Here is a 15,493-nt window from a genome sequence, read left to right on the forward strand (position 1 = left end):
ATTTAATTAACTCCTTCTTTCCCTGTAGGCACCTCTGGACAAGTTGTATGCCTTAAGGCTAAATATGAAACACGATGAAATTGTTTCCTGCTCTAGTGCACACCTTGCCTTTGACTTATTGCGTGAACATTGGATGAGAACTGTTCACCTGCTACCTACGAGTAGGTCTCACACTTGACCTGTTCTGAAATAAAACGATTAATTCTCTATTGTATGCAAAGGGTTTTTTTTGACTTGTATGGGGAAAGCTGACGATAAAAAATACATTCACTGGCAGGAAAAAGCATCAGCTAGTAGATCAGTAGCCAAAAGGTTCTAAGTGCAATTTTAAAAAAAACGAATAGCAACTTTGACATCTCAGTCAAACCTACAACTAAAAATGCTAGCTTTCACAGAACAATGGTGACTCTAATTACTGTTTTTAAACTGGAAGTAATAAAGCATTCTAACAAGAGCCATCATGTGCAAATCATCCACCAATTTGTGAAGAAAGACATTTGCCATAGCATGGGGGTTGGGAAAAGGCACTGCCCCATTAGCATGGAACACTCATTTATTTACTTGCTGACTGCTCACCATTCTGGAAGTCTGAACAACTGCTTAAAATGGTACTCGAAGGAAGTGTAACTATAAGCAATTGTCTTGCGCAGTGTTTGATCAACAACATTTCAGGCAGGTCTATTGTATAATATTTCAAAATGTTCAAACACACAATGCTAATTATTTGGGTGGCCTTAATGGATCATCAGGGATCTCTGTTTGATCACTAGAATGTATTTTTCCCAGAGCTACAAAAATAATAGTTCATTTTTACAATGCATATGTCATCTTATATGATGTATTTGTTTTAAACTTTTGATTGGCTATAAAAGGATATAACATAAATAGATTATGTTTAAAATATGCTTAAAGGCTGATTCTGTTTTTCTTAGCTGCAGCAAAATATTCTCATTGTTTTTGTACATTTTTTCTTCAATGCTACAAGGCTATTAGCAAAATCATTTGTTTTCCTTTTTGCATGGAGGTATCAAGTCTATTGTAGGCAACGGACCAAATACATTATTTTACAAGGAAATATGAGTAATGCCTATTTTTCAATGTAATATATACTTACTAAAAATGAATGATTCTGCAATGTGCACCTTCATAAGAAACAGATTTCAAAGACACCTGGAAGAAGTAAATTTAAAAAGAAGCATGAAGGTACAGCAGGAATGTTATTGTAAAACAGTGCAAGATATGTAGTATGTGCTAGAGATTTGTGCAAACACAAAGATATCTTGACAGGAAGGGAGAAAGTAAGATGGCAATTTAATAAGTAGAACCCTGGTTGCAGGTCAGGTGTAATGCCCTCAGTCCCCATGGACATGGAAGACAAAATCAGCCAGGTTTCCATACCCAGTAGCACTGCAGGAAACTTTGATGGAAGTACATGTGTGGACTTAGGAGAAGGCCCCAGCTGTTAAACAGCCTGCCAGCATTCATGACCAAGGTTCCTCGTGCAAACAATATAGGACACCCAGAACCATCATCTCATACCACAAGCAAACAGTCACTCTGTCAGAAGAGCACTGGTTGAGAAAGCTGCTGATTTAAAAAAAGGAAAACTGGTAAGGTTCTGGGGAAGCGAATGTAGTGCAGGAAGCAAAACAGGAAGCACATCATACTGGTGAACAATAAGATCAAATATTTGATGGGAGCAGATCATTTTTCAATAGACAGAGAGTGCTGAGAAGGCTTTGAAAGTGTGGGAATGGAAGAGTTAAAAGCAATTAGAGTTTTGCCTGTGTACCTGTGTCATTCATTAAATATTGTTCAGTTTGCAGAATATTTTACAACAAAATTTCCATGCACACTGTGCACAAATCACAATACCATGCAAGTTAGGACAAATACACTTATGATTTATATCACAGAATTTACTCGTGTTCTGCCAACCTGCTACCTCAAATTTTGCACAGAATGATGAAAACATAAAATGTAGGACAAATTGTAAAATGATTATCTAGCTATTTCTCTGAAATTCCATCAAATCTGTCCCAAAGTTACAGCAGGATATGAGGAGACACATGTATAAATTCTGCTGCCTCAGAATGCCTCATCTGGTCTCCAGACAGAAAGAAGATGTTTTAGTCAACAGATAGCATTTTAAGTTCATAATTCACATAAAACTCAGATGCAAACTCTAAAGGTGATTATACTGATGATGAGGAAAAAGCAGAGTAAAGCACCAATGAATAGCAACATAGAGGATCAGTTAGGCTGCAACCAAAGAAGGGTAAAGATTTAACAGTCAGAATGCTCTTTCTGAGTTTACAATGAAGACTTTATTGGGCCATAGTGGAGAAATACACCGATGCTACATGTTTACATGATCCTGTTCTAGTAATTTCAAATACAATCAGGGTCTACAGGAATTTCAGGCTAACAAAATCAACGGATGTTTTGGTCTGCCCTTAATTAACATATCTGCACCTTTGGGCTGACTGATTCTCCTTTTTTGACTCGCACATTAGTTATCACTGATCAGTAAACTAGTCTATAATATTTTGCTTGCATCGCCGTCCTGGTAACCAACATAACCCCACTCTTTTCAAACAGAAATTCTTTTAAAATTGAAAGTCGAGAAAAAATAATCCATCGGTGTGCCTGTGAGATGGAAGAACAAAGTTTAACTTGGGTTTCATCTATGACAAGAGATCACTGTTTTTTACTTGATTCATCAGTGCATTGCCACAAGTAGGCACTTTGTATTTTGTATCCTCACATACTGTTACTGTTGCTATACACTTGCTTGCAAGTGGCGTCAGAGTTCACTACAGAAGAAATTTTCTGCCATTTCCTTTAAATATAACTGCATTTGTCACAAAATGGCACAGCTAGAATTCACAATCTTGATTCTCCACACATTCTCACGGAACAGGTGACTCAGTCAAAAATAGCCCTGGGATATTCCATCTGACTTTACATGATGGGTGGCATTGAATGCATGAAGTAGGGAGAGAGATAGACAGTCGCCCAGATATTTGTTTCCCTGTCTAACTCTTCAGTTGGTGCACAATTTATTGTGCCAAAAAGAGAATGAACAATTAACTGAGGTAATTTTAAAAATTGGAGGAAAGTCACATCAGAAAGATGAATTCACTAATAAAGCCTTTCACATCATTCATGATAATCCTTCATGCAATGGGGCATTAGAAACATAAGGAGAGCCCACAGAATGCCTCAAATTGGACCTTTTCACATAATGGACCTTATTCTGATGTATGCAGCATAAGCCATACCATTCAAACACAATAGAATATTTGAACTGCAGACCAATTACTGATATCTTCTACCAACCCAGTCCCCACATCACCCAAGAAAGGCAGCACTGCATATAAGAGCATGTTCACAGTCCAAGATTGAGAGGAAATCAGCTTAAGAGAACTTGGCTTGAACTTTCTGAATTGTGGTGACACTTCTATGGCCACCTATGATTACTTCACAGAGATGACTGTGATCAATCTGTAATGATCAATAATGTGGTCAAGATTGCTTGTGGCCAGGATTTGTATCCCACACAGTCAGACACTATGTGTATTTCAAATGCAGAGTATGCACTATGGTTATAAACCTCTTCAACCTGTACTGTGTAAATACTTCAATTACGCATTTGTCCATTGAAAGGCCATATATCACTCGCAAGTACAGCCTGCATGCTCAGGCATAGAAATAAATAACCACTCTACGTACTAAAGATGTGGTTGCAGCCACTTTTCATTGACATTGCACATTTAGCATTCAGATAAGGATAGAAGGCCACACAAGTCATGTGTTGCAGTGTGTGTCAGAGGCTCAGCATTCTAACCTATATGATTTCCAAAAGCTTCATGATACTTTCTTCCTTGCACACTGTGTCAACCCCATCAGTTCTGAACTTCTAGGTATCTCCATCCAACACACTGGTTTATGTCTTCACCTACCAACATTACCTACTGAGTCCTGAGCCTATAGCTTAGCCATGCCAAAAATCATGAAGCACTACCCCGGCTCCTGTTGAAGCCAAGGTGGTGGTGACTGTCAATTACTCCCCTCACCATGTCCTCCAATGCACTGTCACTTCCCAGTCTTTCATGTTGACTAACCTTTCACAATTATTTTCTTCTTTGCATCTTAGTATGATATCTCCAAACCCCAAAACTAACATCCCTACCACAGCAATGGTTGCTGTTGATCTTCTGTGACTTTCGGGTGAGTACAATTTCAGGATTAACCATGGCCCACTCACTCACTGTATTAGAAGGACAGCCCGGACTGATGAGTGATCAGACCCCTTTTTGATATCTGCACAGCTCCCTGACTGACCTATTGTTAATCCCGGGACTGGTTGCACTGGATCTGCAAGACTCACCACGCCCACTCCCCACTCTATAGTGAAATGGAAACCTTGATGCGTTAAGTTGCTGCCTGACCACATCCAAGTCTCTGGACCGAGAAGGAATGCTGATCTTGACTAACTGTGGCACCACTCTCTGACTAATGGCAGTCCCCCTTGACTTGACTAAGGACTAATCCCTTAGACTTGGAGACATGGCTATTTAGCTGAAGCACATGCAGTGTGTTTGACATGTAAACTGCAGTCACATGCAACAGTAACATTTCCATCCCCTTGAAAGATCACTGTTGACAAACATGACAAGCTGCCTGCCTTTGTGTTTCCTCTGCACTAGAAGGCAAATCAAGACAGAAGTACTGTGAGCTTTTAAGTTTCAAACAATTCAGAGGATTTTACTCCAAATAACTGGAATTAGTTATTAGCCAATGAAGTAGTTTCCTTTATTTATGATACATCTTCCAACACATATCTTTAAATTATATATCTTGCCAAAGATTGTCCACTGAATCAAGTCTGCCAGGTCAGAGTCTCTAATACAAATGACACTGGAATTTTCAATTTACAAAAAACTTCAGCAGCTACCATGTTCTAAATTTTAAGTACTTTATTGCAATTACCTTTTTAAAAGTTGTCTACATATGTTTCTGATTAGAATTTGAAATCCCTTTCTTTGATTTCTTCACACTGGCTTACATCTGTGGGCTTCTTCAAAAACATTTCTTCAATCTTATCTGATCATAATAATCAGTTTTAGTCACACACCACAGAAAATGCTTTCACTTTTGTCTTCAAACTCTCTACATTAGCTCCCTCCTCCCCCATCCTCAAACAAATTTTCCTCTCCTTTTATCTCCTTAATGTTTTTTTTTCTGAAATATGGTTCGATGGTTAGTGTAAGATCTCTAATATCTTTTCAAGTCTTTAGTTGTGGGCCAGGACAGTGAATGCCAAGGGGCTGTAATGCCATTGCGGTTATCACAACTAAACCTGATCCTGTCCTAAGTAGAAGCTAGGACAGAACTTCATTTCATATGCCTCTGATCTCCCGTAGTTTGGTAAAGAGAGGAGCTTGAATTTTTAACTCCAAACAGAGGTGGGAATCAGATTGCAAATTGCTGCAATTAGTATTTTGTCAGAGGAATAACAATTTTCCACTGCTGTATTCCAAATCTGAGTGGTTTCTCACAAGTCGTGAGGACCTGGTAAAACAAATCTCAAGCACACCTTCTGAGGTCAGACCCACAGGAAAAATGCATTTCCTCCCATGCACCATTTTCATGATGATGATGCGGGTTATTCGAAGTCATAAAAAAAGTCCCTAAAAAGGTTGTGACAACTGGGGAAAGCCAACCAAGGAGCTTGGGATATTCTGAAAAGTAAGTGTAAAATGTTTTGGCTCCTTTAAATGTCACAATTAGATCCTGAAATGTACATGCTTGTTTAATGCAGTGAGTCATCATAGGGGTCTGTCCTGAGGATGTAAGTTGATCCTTACATTGGCCAGCATGTTGTCATCTTTTACAGTTCCTCATTAATTTTCAAAAGTTCTACTGCACAAAGTTTGTAGTATCAATGATAATATGTTTGAATTTGTTTTCATAAGGATTGTTACAATGAATTTTTTTTGCAATGATTGAAAAATAATTCCCATTGCCATTGCATGACTCCTGCGTACAGTGCATAATCGACGCTAGGCATATGGCAATGGAGCGTACATAGAGTCATAGAACCTTATAATCATGCATCACAGAGCAGACTCTTTGGTCCAACCTGTCCATGCCGAACATAATCTTAAACTAAACAAATCCCATCTGCCTGCTCCTGGACCACATCTCTCCCAACCTTTCCTATTTATGTACTTATCCACATGTCTTTTTAATGTTGTAACTGTATCCACGTCCACTTCTTCCTTTGAAAGTTCTTCCTCACGAGTCACACTCTGAGTAAAAAATTTGCTTCTCATGTCTTTTTTCAAATCTCTCTCCACTCACCTTAAAAATGTGCTTGAATCTTGAAATCCCCCACGTGAGGGAAAAGACAACTGCTATTAAACCTATCTGTATCCCTCATTATTTTATAAACTTCTATAAGGTTGCCTCTCAACTTCCTATACTCAAGTGAAAAAGTCACAGCCTATTCAGCCTTTCTTTATAACTCAAACCTTCCATACCTGGCAACACCCTGGTAAATCTCTTCTGAACCCTCTCCAGCTTAATAATATCCTTCCTATAACTGAGTAACCAGAACTAGACATAGTATTCCAGAGGAGGCCTTACTCATGTCCTGTACAACTTATCATGTTTGAATAAATTCTGTTTTGCTTAACATTGAGTTGTTTGATCAGTTGAAATGCATCTGGAACACTGCACGTTGCATTTACCTTTGAAATAAGAAAAAGTTAGAGTCTAAGCTACCTTCTTAAGATATTTTGAGGGTGTCTGGTCTTGTCTGTAACACAAGTCATATCTTTCCACAAGGCACACAATTGAAGTCATCATGAAGGTGGAATGTTGGATCTGACAGGGCATGAGGGGGTGGGCAGGGAGAGAAGTGATGAATTTTAGAGGGTCTTTAGGAGGATTAGGGAGCTTAGCTGTTGTGTTGGATAACTGAGATAGGCCTCCTCATCTTCGTACCCACAATCTTTGTTTTAAGAGTCAAACAGCATGGGAACAGGCCCTTTGGCCCAACTCATCCGTGCTGACCAGGTTTCCTACCTTCACAGCTCATAAAATGCTCTGCAAAGTTGAAAACTAAAAGTAGATTAAAAACGCTGGGCAATGGCGTATATGGGTCAGGTGGGCATTTTGAAAGGTAGAGAATTGTACAGGGTGGGTCTACATTAGCCCACACAAAGATCTAGGCCAAGGTAAGCAGTGTTAAACTTAGACCCTTTTACAAACCTGCTAACAGATGTGACATTTCCATATAATCTTCTCTACTTTTCATCTATACTGAGGAAAATGGCTAAGTATTATTGTTATAAGTGTCTAAATCACGAATAAACTAATCATTTAAAATCAAAGGACTAAAATTTAGATTCCAAACCCAATCTGATGACTGCAATTATCTGAATATTCATGCTACTTAATATCAAGCCAGTCATGTGATTAAATTTGTAAACATATTGTAAGTAAATTAAATCAATATTAATTTATTTAATTTAAAATCATCGCATGACTTTTTTTGATATATTAACAGCCCATATTTGTAATTTTTTTGCCTGAGTTAGCCTGTTCATAAATATCATTGTTTCCAGTGGTATGACAAGTGCCAGCCTGTATAAGATAATAAATGTTTTTACATTGAAACAACACCTGCTGAAAGAATCCCAAAGCCAGTTATCCGTGACTTCCCAGGATAAGTTGGCCTAGACTAGGTCAGAGTTACAAGTCTAGCCCTGGAATTAAACTTAAATCTCTTAAATTAGTCCACTGAGCTAACATAGCTGTTGAGTTGCCCTAGGCATATTATCTCTTCATTATGCCTGACTTATTCCTGTATCTCATAGCTGTTTACTCCAAAGGAATAATATGTTTTCACCCCTCTTGAGTCAAGGTCTTAGAGGCTCTGTTCTGCTAAAGAACAGATACCAGGATCTTTTCAAAGAACAAAAGGGTATCATTGAGAAGCAAGACAGATGGGGCTTATGCTTTTCATGGCTGACATGAACTAATTAGGATAACCACAGATTCTTGCCACTGAGAAGCATGGGTCAGTGAAAACAAATTATATGTGATTCCATGCTAAGGGTCTAAGGACTCAGGTGACATCAGGCAATGAGCCCCCTCCCAGCTTTCAATACATCAGAAAGCATCCTGATTTCATAATGACTGACACGAAGTGGCAGCTAAGCACCAAATTTTAAAAAGGAAAATCTAATTTGTAAACAAATTGAAATCATAACAAGCTATAAACAGCTGTCCTGGTTCTGGCAGATTTACTGATGCTTCAGTGACTAAAAATCACAATGTTTTTCCAAAGCAACTTCATTAATTTGTGGTCTGGCATTCATTAGGACAACAAGCCCCAGGGGACTACTTACAGCTTAGCCTCCATGGTAATGATGTGAGCTTTGGGTCTGCTGATTTTAATATGGGTGCAATTCTTGGGCAGTGCAATCACACAGTTGTTACCAATTTTATGTGGACAGATCAGCGTCTATAAAAAATAAAATGTATTAAAGAATGAATGGTAAAACATATATTAGTGATATTTAAAAGGCAATATAAAGGTAGAAGATATGCACTTTATCAACAATTTAGTTTATGATATGATTGTACTAAACACGGCTGAATGCACAAATAGGAGTCCCCAGTGAAATAGAGAAACAAGCGAGTACTTGTTCTAGCCTGTAGAGATTTCTCAGAATGGTTAAAATCATCACAGTAAGCACTGGTAATGGAACTTTACACCGTTCAGTCTGAACAAGCTGGTCTGTAGACTGGAGGGAAGTAATGAAGTAATTAGCTGGACTATTATAAGCACCTGTGACACTGATTAATACATGTCCTCTCTGGCAATGTTTCTTCTCCAATTTGTCTAAACCTTGTGTTTTCTGTTAAGCACTTCCTCCACAAAATGAAATAACACAGTGTACGCAAGGTAAAAGTTGAAACAATGTTGCGCAAAATCTACTGTAATTTGCTGAAATGCTCACGTGAGGCTTCATCATAATTATCCCAAGTCAAGTCGAACATACATTAACACACTATCCGACCCACAAGCACAAATAATGATGTTCCTGATACTTTTATAAGAATGGAAAATTTAGGTTATGATATGGTTAAATATTCCTCATTACATTCTAAATAACTTAAGATTTATTTTGATTGAAAATCTTTTTTCCAAGTCATTAAGATAATATAGTAAACTGTCTTCAATTAGTGCCTGCATTTGTCGATTAGAAATAGTCTAATGAACCTTTTATAAAAACCACAACACAGCATAAAGTAATAACCCTCAATTGCACCATGGTGAATGATACTCAGGCTGCTATTAAACACATGCTAGATAATGCATCAATTTTTCCAAGAAAAAAGAACAAGGCAGTACAAACTTGACTGGGTGCTCTTTTAAGCATCATCATTATTCCTTCTTTTCCTGCACTCCTTCGTACAGAATAGTGTACTTCCAGTTCTCTGATATTGATTCCCTCTTAATCCCATCCCCCTCCCATTTCTCCTGCCCTGTAGAGAACGATTCATCCCCCATTGATTAAGCGTAACCCTGAAACATTGGAAAGGTCCAACTTCAATCACAGCTTATTAAATGGCAACCCAGTAATTCCAAATATGAAATGGAATTCAACCTCACCTTTAGCTTCTGTGAACTAAGAACCATCGAGGCTTGTTTAAAAAGGAATTGGGTTTTCTATTTCTCACACTAATCAGTGGCATTAACTGACCCTGTCCACAATGGTGGCCAGGATATCTTCCATAAATTTCAAGCTGGATGGGAATAAATCTGATGGGTGTCTAACTTTGCTCTCTCTCCCTTTCTGAAGACAAAATCTAATACTAATATTGCTTCCCCACCTGCACCTCACAATTGCAGCAAGACCATGACTGTGAATTCATTGTGTTGCAAATCAAGAGTACAAGCTCACATCCTACCATTGGGCGCCAGGGCTGTTTAGACTTTAATGCGGCAGTACCATTGAGACACCCTATTGTAGACTGCCACTGGGTGGCATCGCTCTTTGGGACTGTGATGTAGGCTGCACCATTGTGTTATTCTTCTGACATTTATTCCCATTTTATTTACAGTCTCATTATAATAATCCAACGTGGAAAAATTTGCTTATTGCCACGTAAACAACATCATGCTTCCATACAGAGCAAATGATGCCTAAAAACAGCCCACACAAGCATTTGTCAACAAAAACAACATGAGTAGAGACCAGTCAGCAAAGAAAAATCCCACTGGGAGAACAGAGATATGTTTGAACAAGAATACCAATTCTATATGTTTTATCCAGGTAATGAAGGATAGCAAGAAATTTAAGGACTTACCCTCCAACTGGTTTAACACATCCTCAGTGTCCTTAAAGTTTACAGGTGTATTTTTGGTCATTGTTTTTCCAGTATTAAGCTAGTGGTGATGCCATTTATGAGGGAAACAAGCTCTTCCAAGGTAATTTCTTTTAAAAATAGTATTCTCAATGTGCATAACTTCTCGGTAATTTCTCTAAAATCAGAGGCCTTTTTGTGTGGTTTTTCTTTTTTTTTCCTGATTACTATTTTCTGATTGCTAACCAGTCAGTAGTTTAATCACAAATCTTGTTGGATTATGTCAGTAACATAATTTTTGTTAGTAAAATAAATGGATTAGTTTGCATGATGGAGTTCCTATCAAATTCTTTAACATCTACTTTTCCAGTAATAATCACTTATTTTAGCTTTGGAGTATATCCTGCAGGAACAGTAAGCATTTTAAACCATCCACAATTTTAGATTGACACACTTCTAAATAATTGTCCACTCTCCTCAAAAGGTTTCAACTACTGACTGATAACCAAACTTTTCACAAACCTTGCACCAAACTTTTAATAGACTTTTTGTTAAGGTTATTTTAATTTTTCATTTTTGTCTCATCTGAACTCTGGGGTGAGCGGCCAGATCACTATCAAAAGCATATTTATCCACCTCTAATTTTCTACCTTGAACATATCTTCCAAAAAGGCACTGAACCAATGTTGGATTTGTAACCACAGCTCTCTGGTATTGTAATAAAGCAGGCACTCTTCAAATGTGAATCATAACCATGATCCTTAAATGGACAATGTAACTACAGAATCAGAGGCAAGAATAGCCTTCACTTTGTTACCTAAACAATTCTGTTTCTAACAGGGCTCACCAGATAATGTTAAAGATCTTCAGCACAGCCCAATTATTCCTTGTCCTTCTCCAGAAACAACTTACTGAAATTAGTTAACTCAGCTTACAATCCTGGAACTTTGTGGGTTGTACAACTCTATTGTACACCCTATAGCACCATCAGATACCCTATGAATGCTGGTTATTCGCCAATTACAAGGAGAGGAAGAGATTATCTCAAAATGAACTGATCTGTAATTTCTTCCTTCCTCCTATGCTGCAGGTAAGATTGCCAATTTATCACATGGGGAGTCTTGAGTTGCCAATTCTTTGTGTCATGTGAACCTAGAGTGCCAGCTAACAATGTCATGATACTGGCTTGGAAGCTGGGTTTTAAAAGAATGCCAGAGATTCTCACCCCTCACCCAGTGTTTTTAACCTTTTAATAAATTCCTTCCCCAATCATATGTTTCTTATTTCAGAATAAACACTACTTTTTACCCTGACAAATTTAATGTGCATGCTGATTTCAAACCATTGACTTTATGCTTGCCTTTTCTGCACAGCTCAAACACATTGTGGCCCCCTTCACCTCTACATATGAATTTCCACCGTTGCAAGAGGTAAAAATCATGGCTGAATATTTGTTCAGCACAATTTCATTTGCAGGAAAGACATCGGAGAAAACTTCTTGTAGAGATTCATCCATGTAGTTCTCTAACCCACTTAGTACCGAAGGACTTGAACCTAAGAATAATTGAAACATAATGCAGTCAGAAAATTGTATAAAGACTTTTTTTCATGTGATCCATTTCACCATTCTGAACATTCCTCTCTTTCTTTGCTCCTCTAAGTGTCACGCAACAAATGAATAATATTCCTATGTGTCCACTAGGTGGTGTCTACTAACCATTTGCCCACTGTTATTCTCGAGAATCTTTCATAACATTTGTCTATTTGCATTCATGTAAGAAACTGAACTGAATAGAAGTGTTTTTATAAAGATTATACAATACCAGATCAATGTCATCTCAGACTGAGATTGCCCTTGATTTATAGTGACATTTCTAAACAATGAACATTATAAATAAGAAGAAATAATGTTTTGTGATTACTCTTTTACTCCACTGAAGATATTTGCCTGGATTTCCTACTTGCAGCTAGGTGAATTTTTGACAGCTCTGTTACATCCTTCTATCCCATTTTGCTTCCTGTTGCCTCCCCCATCCTATGTTATGGTAATATCATTCAGTTAGCCCGATATGGGTGGGGACATTGAAATGATTGAAAGTGAAGAAAATATGTTGTCTGACATACTTCCTTCCATTTGTGTTGTTTGAATGCTGGATACAGAGGATGTGTTTATCTCAGACTTGTAGCATTTTAAAGTCACTGGGTCAGGGAGTTGGTGCATTTCCAAAGATTTAAATGAAGTAACAGTATGTGCCAGCAGTAACAGAGTGTTCTCTCATGCAGGGTGAAGAGGAGGCCATAACATTTTATAAAGAATGTTCCCATTTTTATTGGTAGCAAGGAAGCAGCAAGGTTCCACACTGTGTGGCACACCTCGAGCTACTCAATTGCAAAACCTCATCTTGGAGAGAATGCAAAGGCAATGCACAACAAACTAGAAGTCCTACCTCTCAAAGATTATTGTCCAGCACAGAAGGTCCAAGTTACTGATTCTTCTAAGTTAGAGTTTCAGTGTAACAGTTACTGTGGCCATGAATGTTTGCAGGATATTAAATAAGTGTTTTTTTTTGGGGGGGGCGGCGTGGGGTAGAGGTGAGGCGAAGAGAACACAAGGTTGTCTAGAGCCAAGTCTGATGCTGTCCACAGTCAACTCACACTTTATAACAGAGATCACTGCATAGCAATCCAGAGTGGGAAAACAAGCTGATTTTTCCCTCTTTGCCAGCAAAAAAGCAATTCCAATTTTTGTTTTATGGCCAAATAGTAATAGATAAGTACTCTTTCCGAGTTAAATTACCAGCACAATTACTGTTACAATGAAATGTCTTGGTTGAGTTACTGTTAAAAATGTTACTAGACTGGAGCTCAGCATCATAATGTCAATACTCATTGAGAGTGTATTTTAAATCTTAATGATTTCTTGTGTTTTTTTCTTCATCAATACTAAGACTATTATTTACAGCTTCAACTCTGATTTATTTGTTTCTTCACATGATAAAGAAAGCTAGCAATGAAATGGCAATAATAAACAACTAGGGGTACGTGTATTTGGGCTTCTGCCACGTCAGCAATTGTTTTAGCTCTCAGCTGCACCTCATGCCAAAACAATCCCTGGGGTGGTAAAACCCCAATCTGTGTACCGTTTGTCGTTCCATTATTATTGCCTAATTAAATGACGATTTAAAGCATATGGTACATCTGTTAGTGTCTATTTTTATTATCCCCTTGGACTAAGATGGAAATTGCGATTGGCTGAAGAAGTGTGGTGTGTGAGAAACTGCTTGTTACTATTTCCTGCTAATTCAAGTCAGTGAGCAACTAAGCTGAGGCCATTACCTGGCCTTGTCACAAGGCACCGGCTGGAGCATGGAAAATGCCACAGAGAAGCTTTTCGTTAAGTATTCTATAAGCCAGATATGTTGCCCAATTTGTATTGATGCAAAGCAGCTTTTGGCTTCATCTAGATCCAAGCTGTCCGGAGCAATCTGGGTGTGAAATTGTCCAAATTAAATTTAGGCTAGCGGTGTGAAAGTATCTTGAAGAGGTGGTCTAAGAGCACTCTCACTTTTCACAAGCTGCAGGTGGTGCAAAGGAAGATTTAAAATGATCCCACACAATCCACCAGCCACGTCTTTTAATCTGAAGAGTAATTGTTATTTGGTTGCTCACTTAATTTTCCTCATCCAAAGTGGTGCAAGTCTGTTAATATGGTTTAACTCCAGCAAGTCTAAATCACTCTAAATAAAACCAATCTTATATTTGTTTCTGTGGTATAGTAATACCTTCAGAGTAGCATAAGGCATACACTGACTGTTTCATGTTAACTTTGTGATACATGAACCAATCATCAATGCTGGAGTACTTTACAACTTTATAATATTACATTCTGCTCTCTACAACATTACATGAGCACAGAGAGTGTTTTTTAAAGAGAGGGCTTTTGATACAAGTATCAAACAAAGTAAAAGTATTGCTCAATCCAGAGTGAATAGGAGTTCCTCAGGTTATGGAACTGCTCAAGAATGCTTATAAAGAAAGCCTGTTGCTTCAGGCATTTAACCCACCTTTAGTCACTTCAGCAGTGCCTTTTTCAATAGAGAAATAGACTCAATTTACTTCGCATTTTGATTTTGTTTGAGGTTATTTGATGCAAAAAAACTGGAAAATCCACTGGCACCACCCATTTTCAACATAAACCACTTACCTTGTCACTATGATTGTCAGAAAGGCAAGGAAAGATCAATGGTTCTTCTGTACTTGGCTCACACCCAAATAAAAATGAAGGGCATTTTCACAAGACAATGCCTGAAACTTAGATGTCACATTGTTTATGCTCTAAGTCTTTGAATAAGTGGAGTTTACCTGAAGACATTAAGTGCTATGTGTCTACCTGTTGAGTGAACAATGATCTGTAATCTATTGCAGGTGTCTGTGTCACCGCAGCTTTTATTGTTGGCTTGGAAAAACAAATATCATTATATTTTAAAATCTTTTTCAATAAGCCAAATCACAGTTTATACTTCTGAAATACTGGTGGTCCGTTGTGCAAGGAAGCTGATCCAGAGCCACTGGCTATCCCTGTGTCCCATCAGCTGGCCTTAACAGATATTAGGAAATCAATTATAATTTAATTATACTCAAGTGATATACATGATAAGATTCTTGTGGCATAGTGGTAGTTTCCCTACTCCTGAGCCAGGAAGCCAGGGTTCAAATCCCACTTGGTCCAGAGTGTGCAAAAACATCTCTGAACAGATTGATCGGGGAAAAAATATTCAGATCATATATTTGGAAGGCATGATGTCAAGCACCAGTGGAAATAGAAGGGCTATTGAGTACCTGTTTACTGGTGTCACTTCACCAAATTCCAGCTACTGAGATTTTAAGTTCCCATGTGAGATTTGGCTGGTGAAGAACAAAAAAAAACAGCTAGCAGCAATAAACAATGGTGGCTAATTTTAAGGAGAAAGACACCTTAGATCAAACATTTTTACACTGCACAATGGTCACCACTGAAGTCTTAGCTGAAAGTCATCTCTGGCATCTGAATGAGCCTTGAGCATATTTGATGAACTAAATCCCAGCAAAACATGTGCTAGCTGGC

The 15,493-nt window shown here is 38.0% G+C and overlaps 1 protein-coding gene across 4 annotated transcripts in view; it reads right to left on the minus strand.

Moving 5' to 3' along the window:
• The window catches only part of LOC122561234 (uncharacterized), a 297,608-nt gene that overhangs the window by 79,762 nt on the left and 202,353 nt on the right, over window positions 1-15,493 (minus strand). For all 4 annotated transcript variants that reach the window (XM_087998832.1, XM_087998834.1, XM_087998833.1 and 1 more), the window contains 2 exons: window positions 11,750-11,943; window positions 8,424-8,539 (listed from right to left, as the gene is read on the minus strand). In XM_087998832.1, coding sequence (XP_087854958.1) covers window positions 8,424-8,539; window positions 11,750-11,943 — 310 coding nt within the window. The remainder of the gene's footprint in view (window positions 1-8,423; window positions 8,540-11,749; window positions 11,944-15,493) is intronic.

Source organism: Chiloscyllium plagiosum, unplaced genomic scaffold (assembly GCF_037043375.1).
Source record: "Chiloscyllium plagiosum isolate Xiang-an unplaced genomic scaffold, Cpla_swu_hap1 HiC_scaffold_22, whole genome shotgun sequence".
NCBI lineage: Eukaryota > Metazoa > Chordata > Chondrichthyes > Orectolobiformes > Hemiscylliidae > Chiloscyllium > Chiloscyllium plagiosum.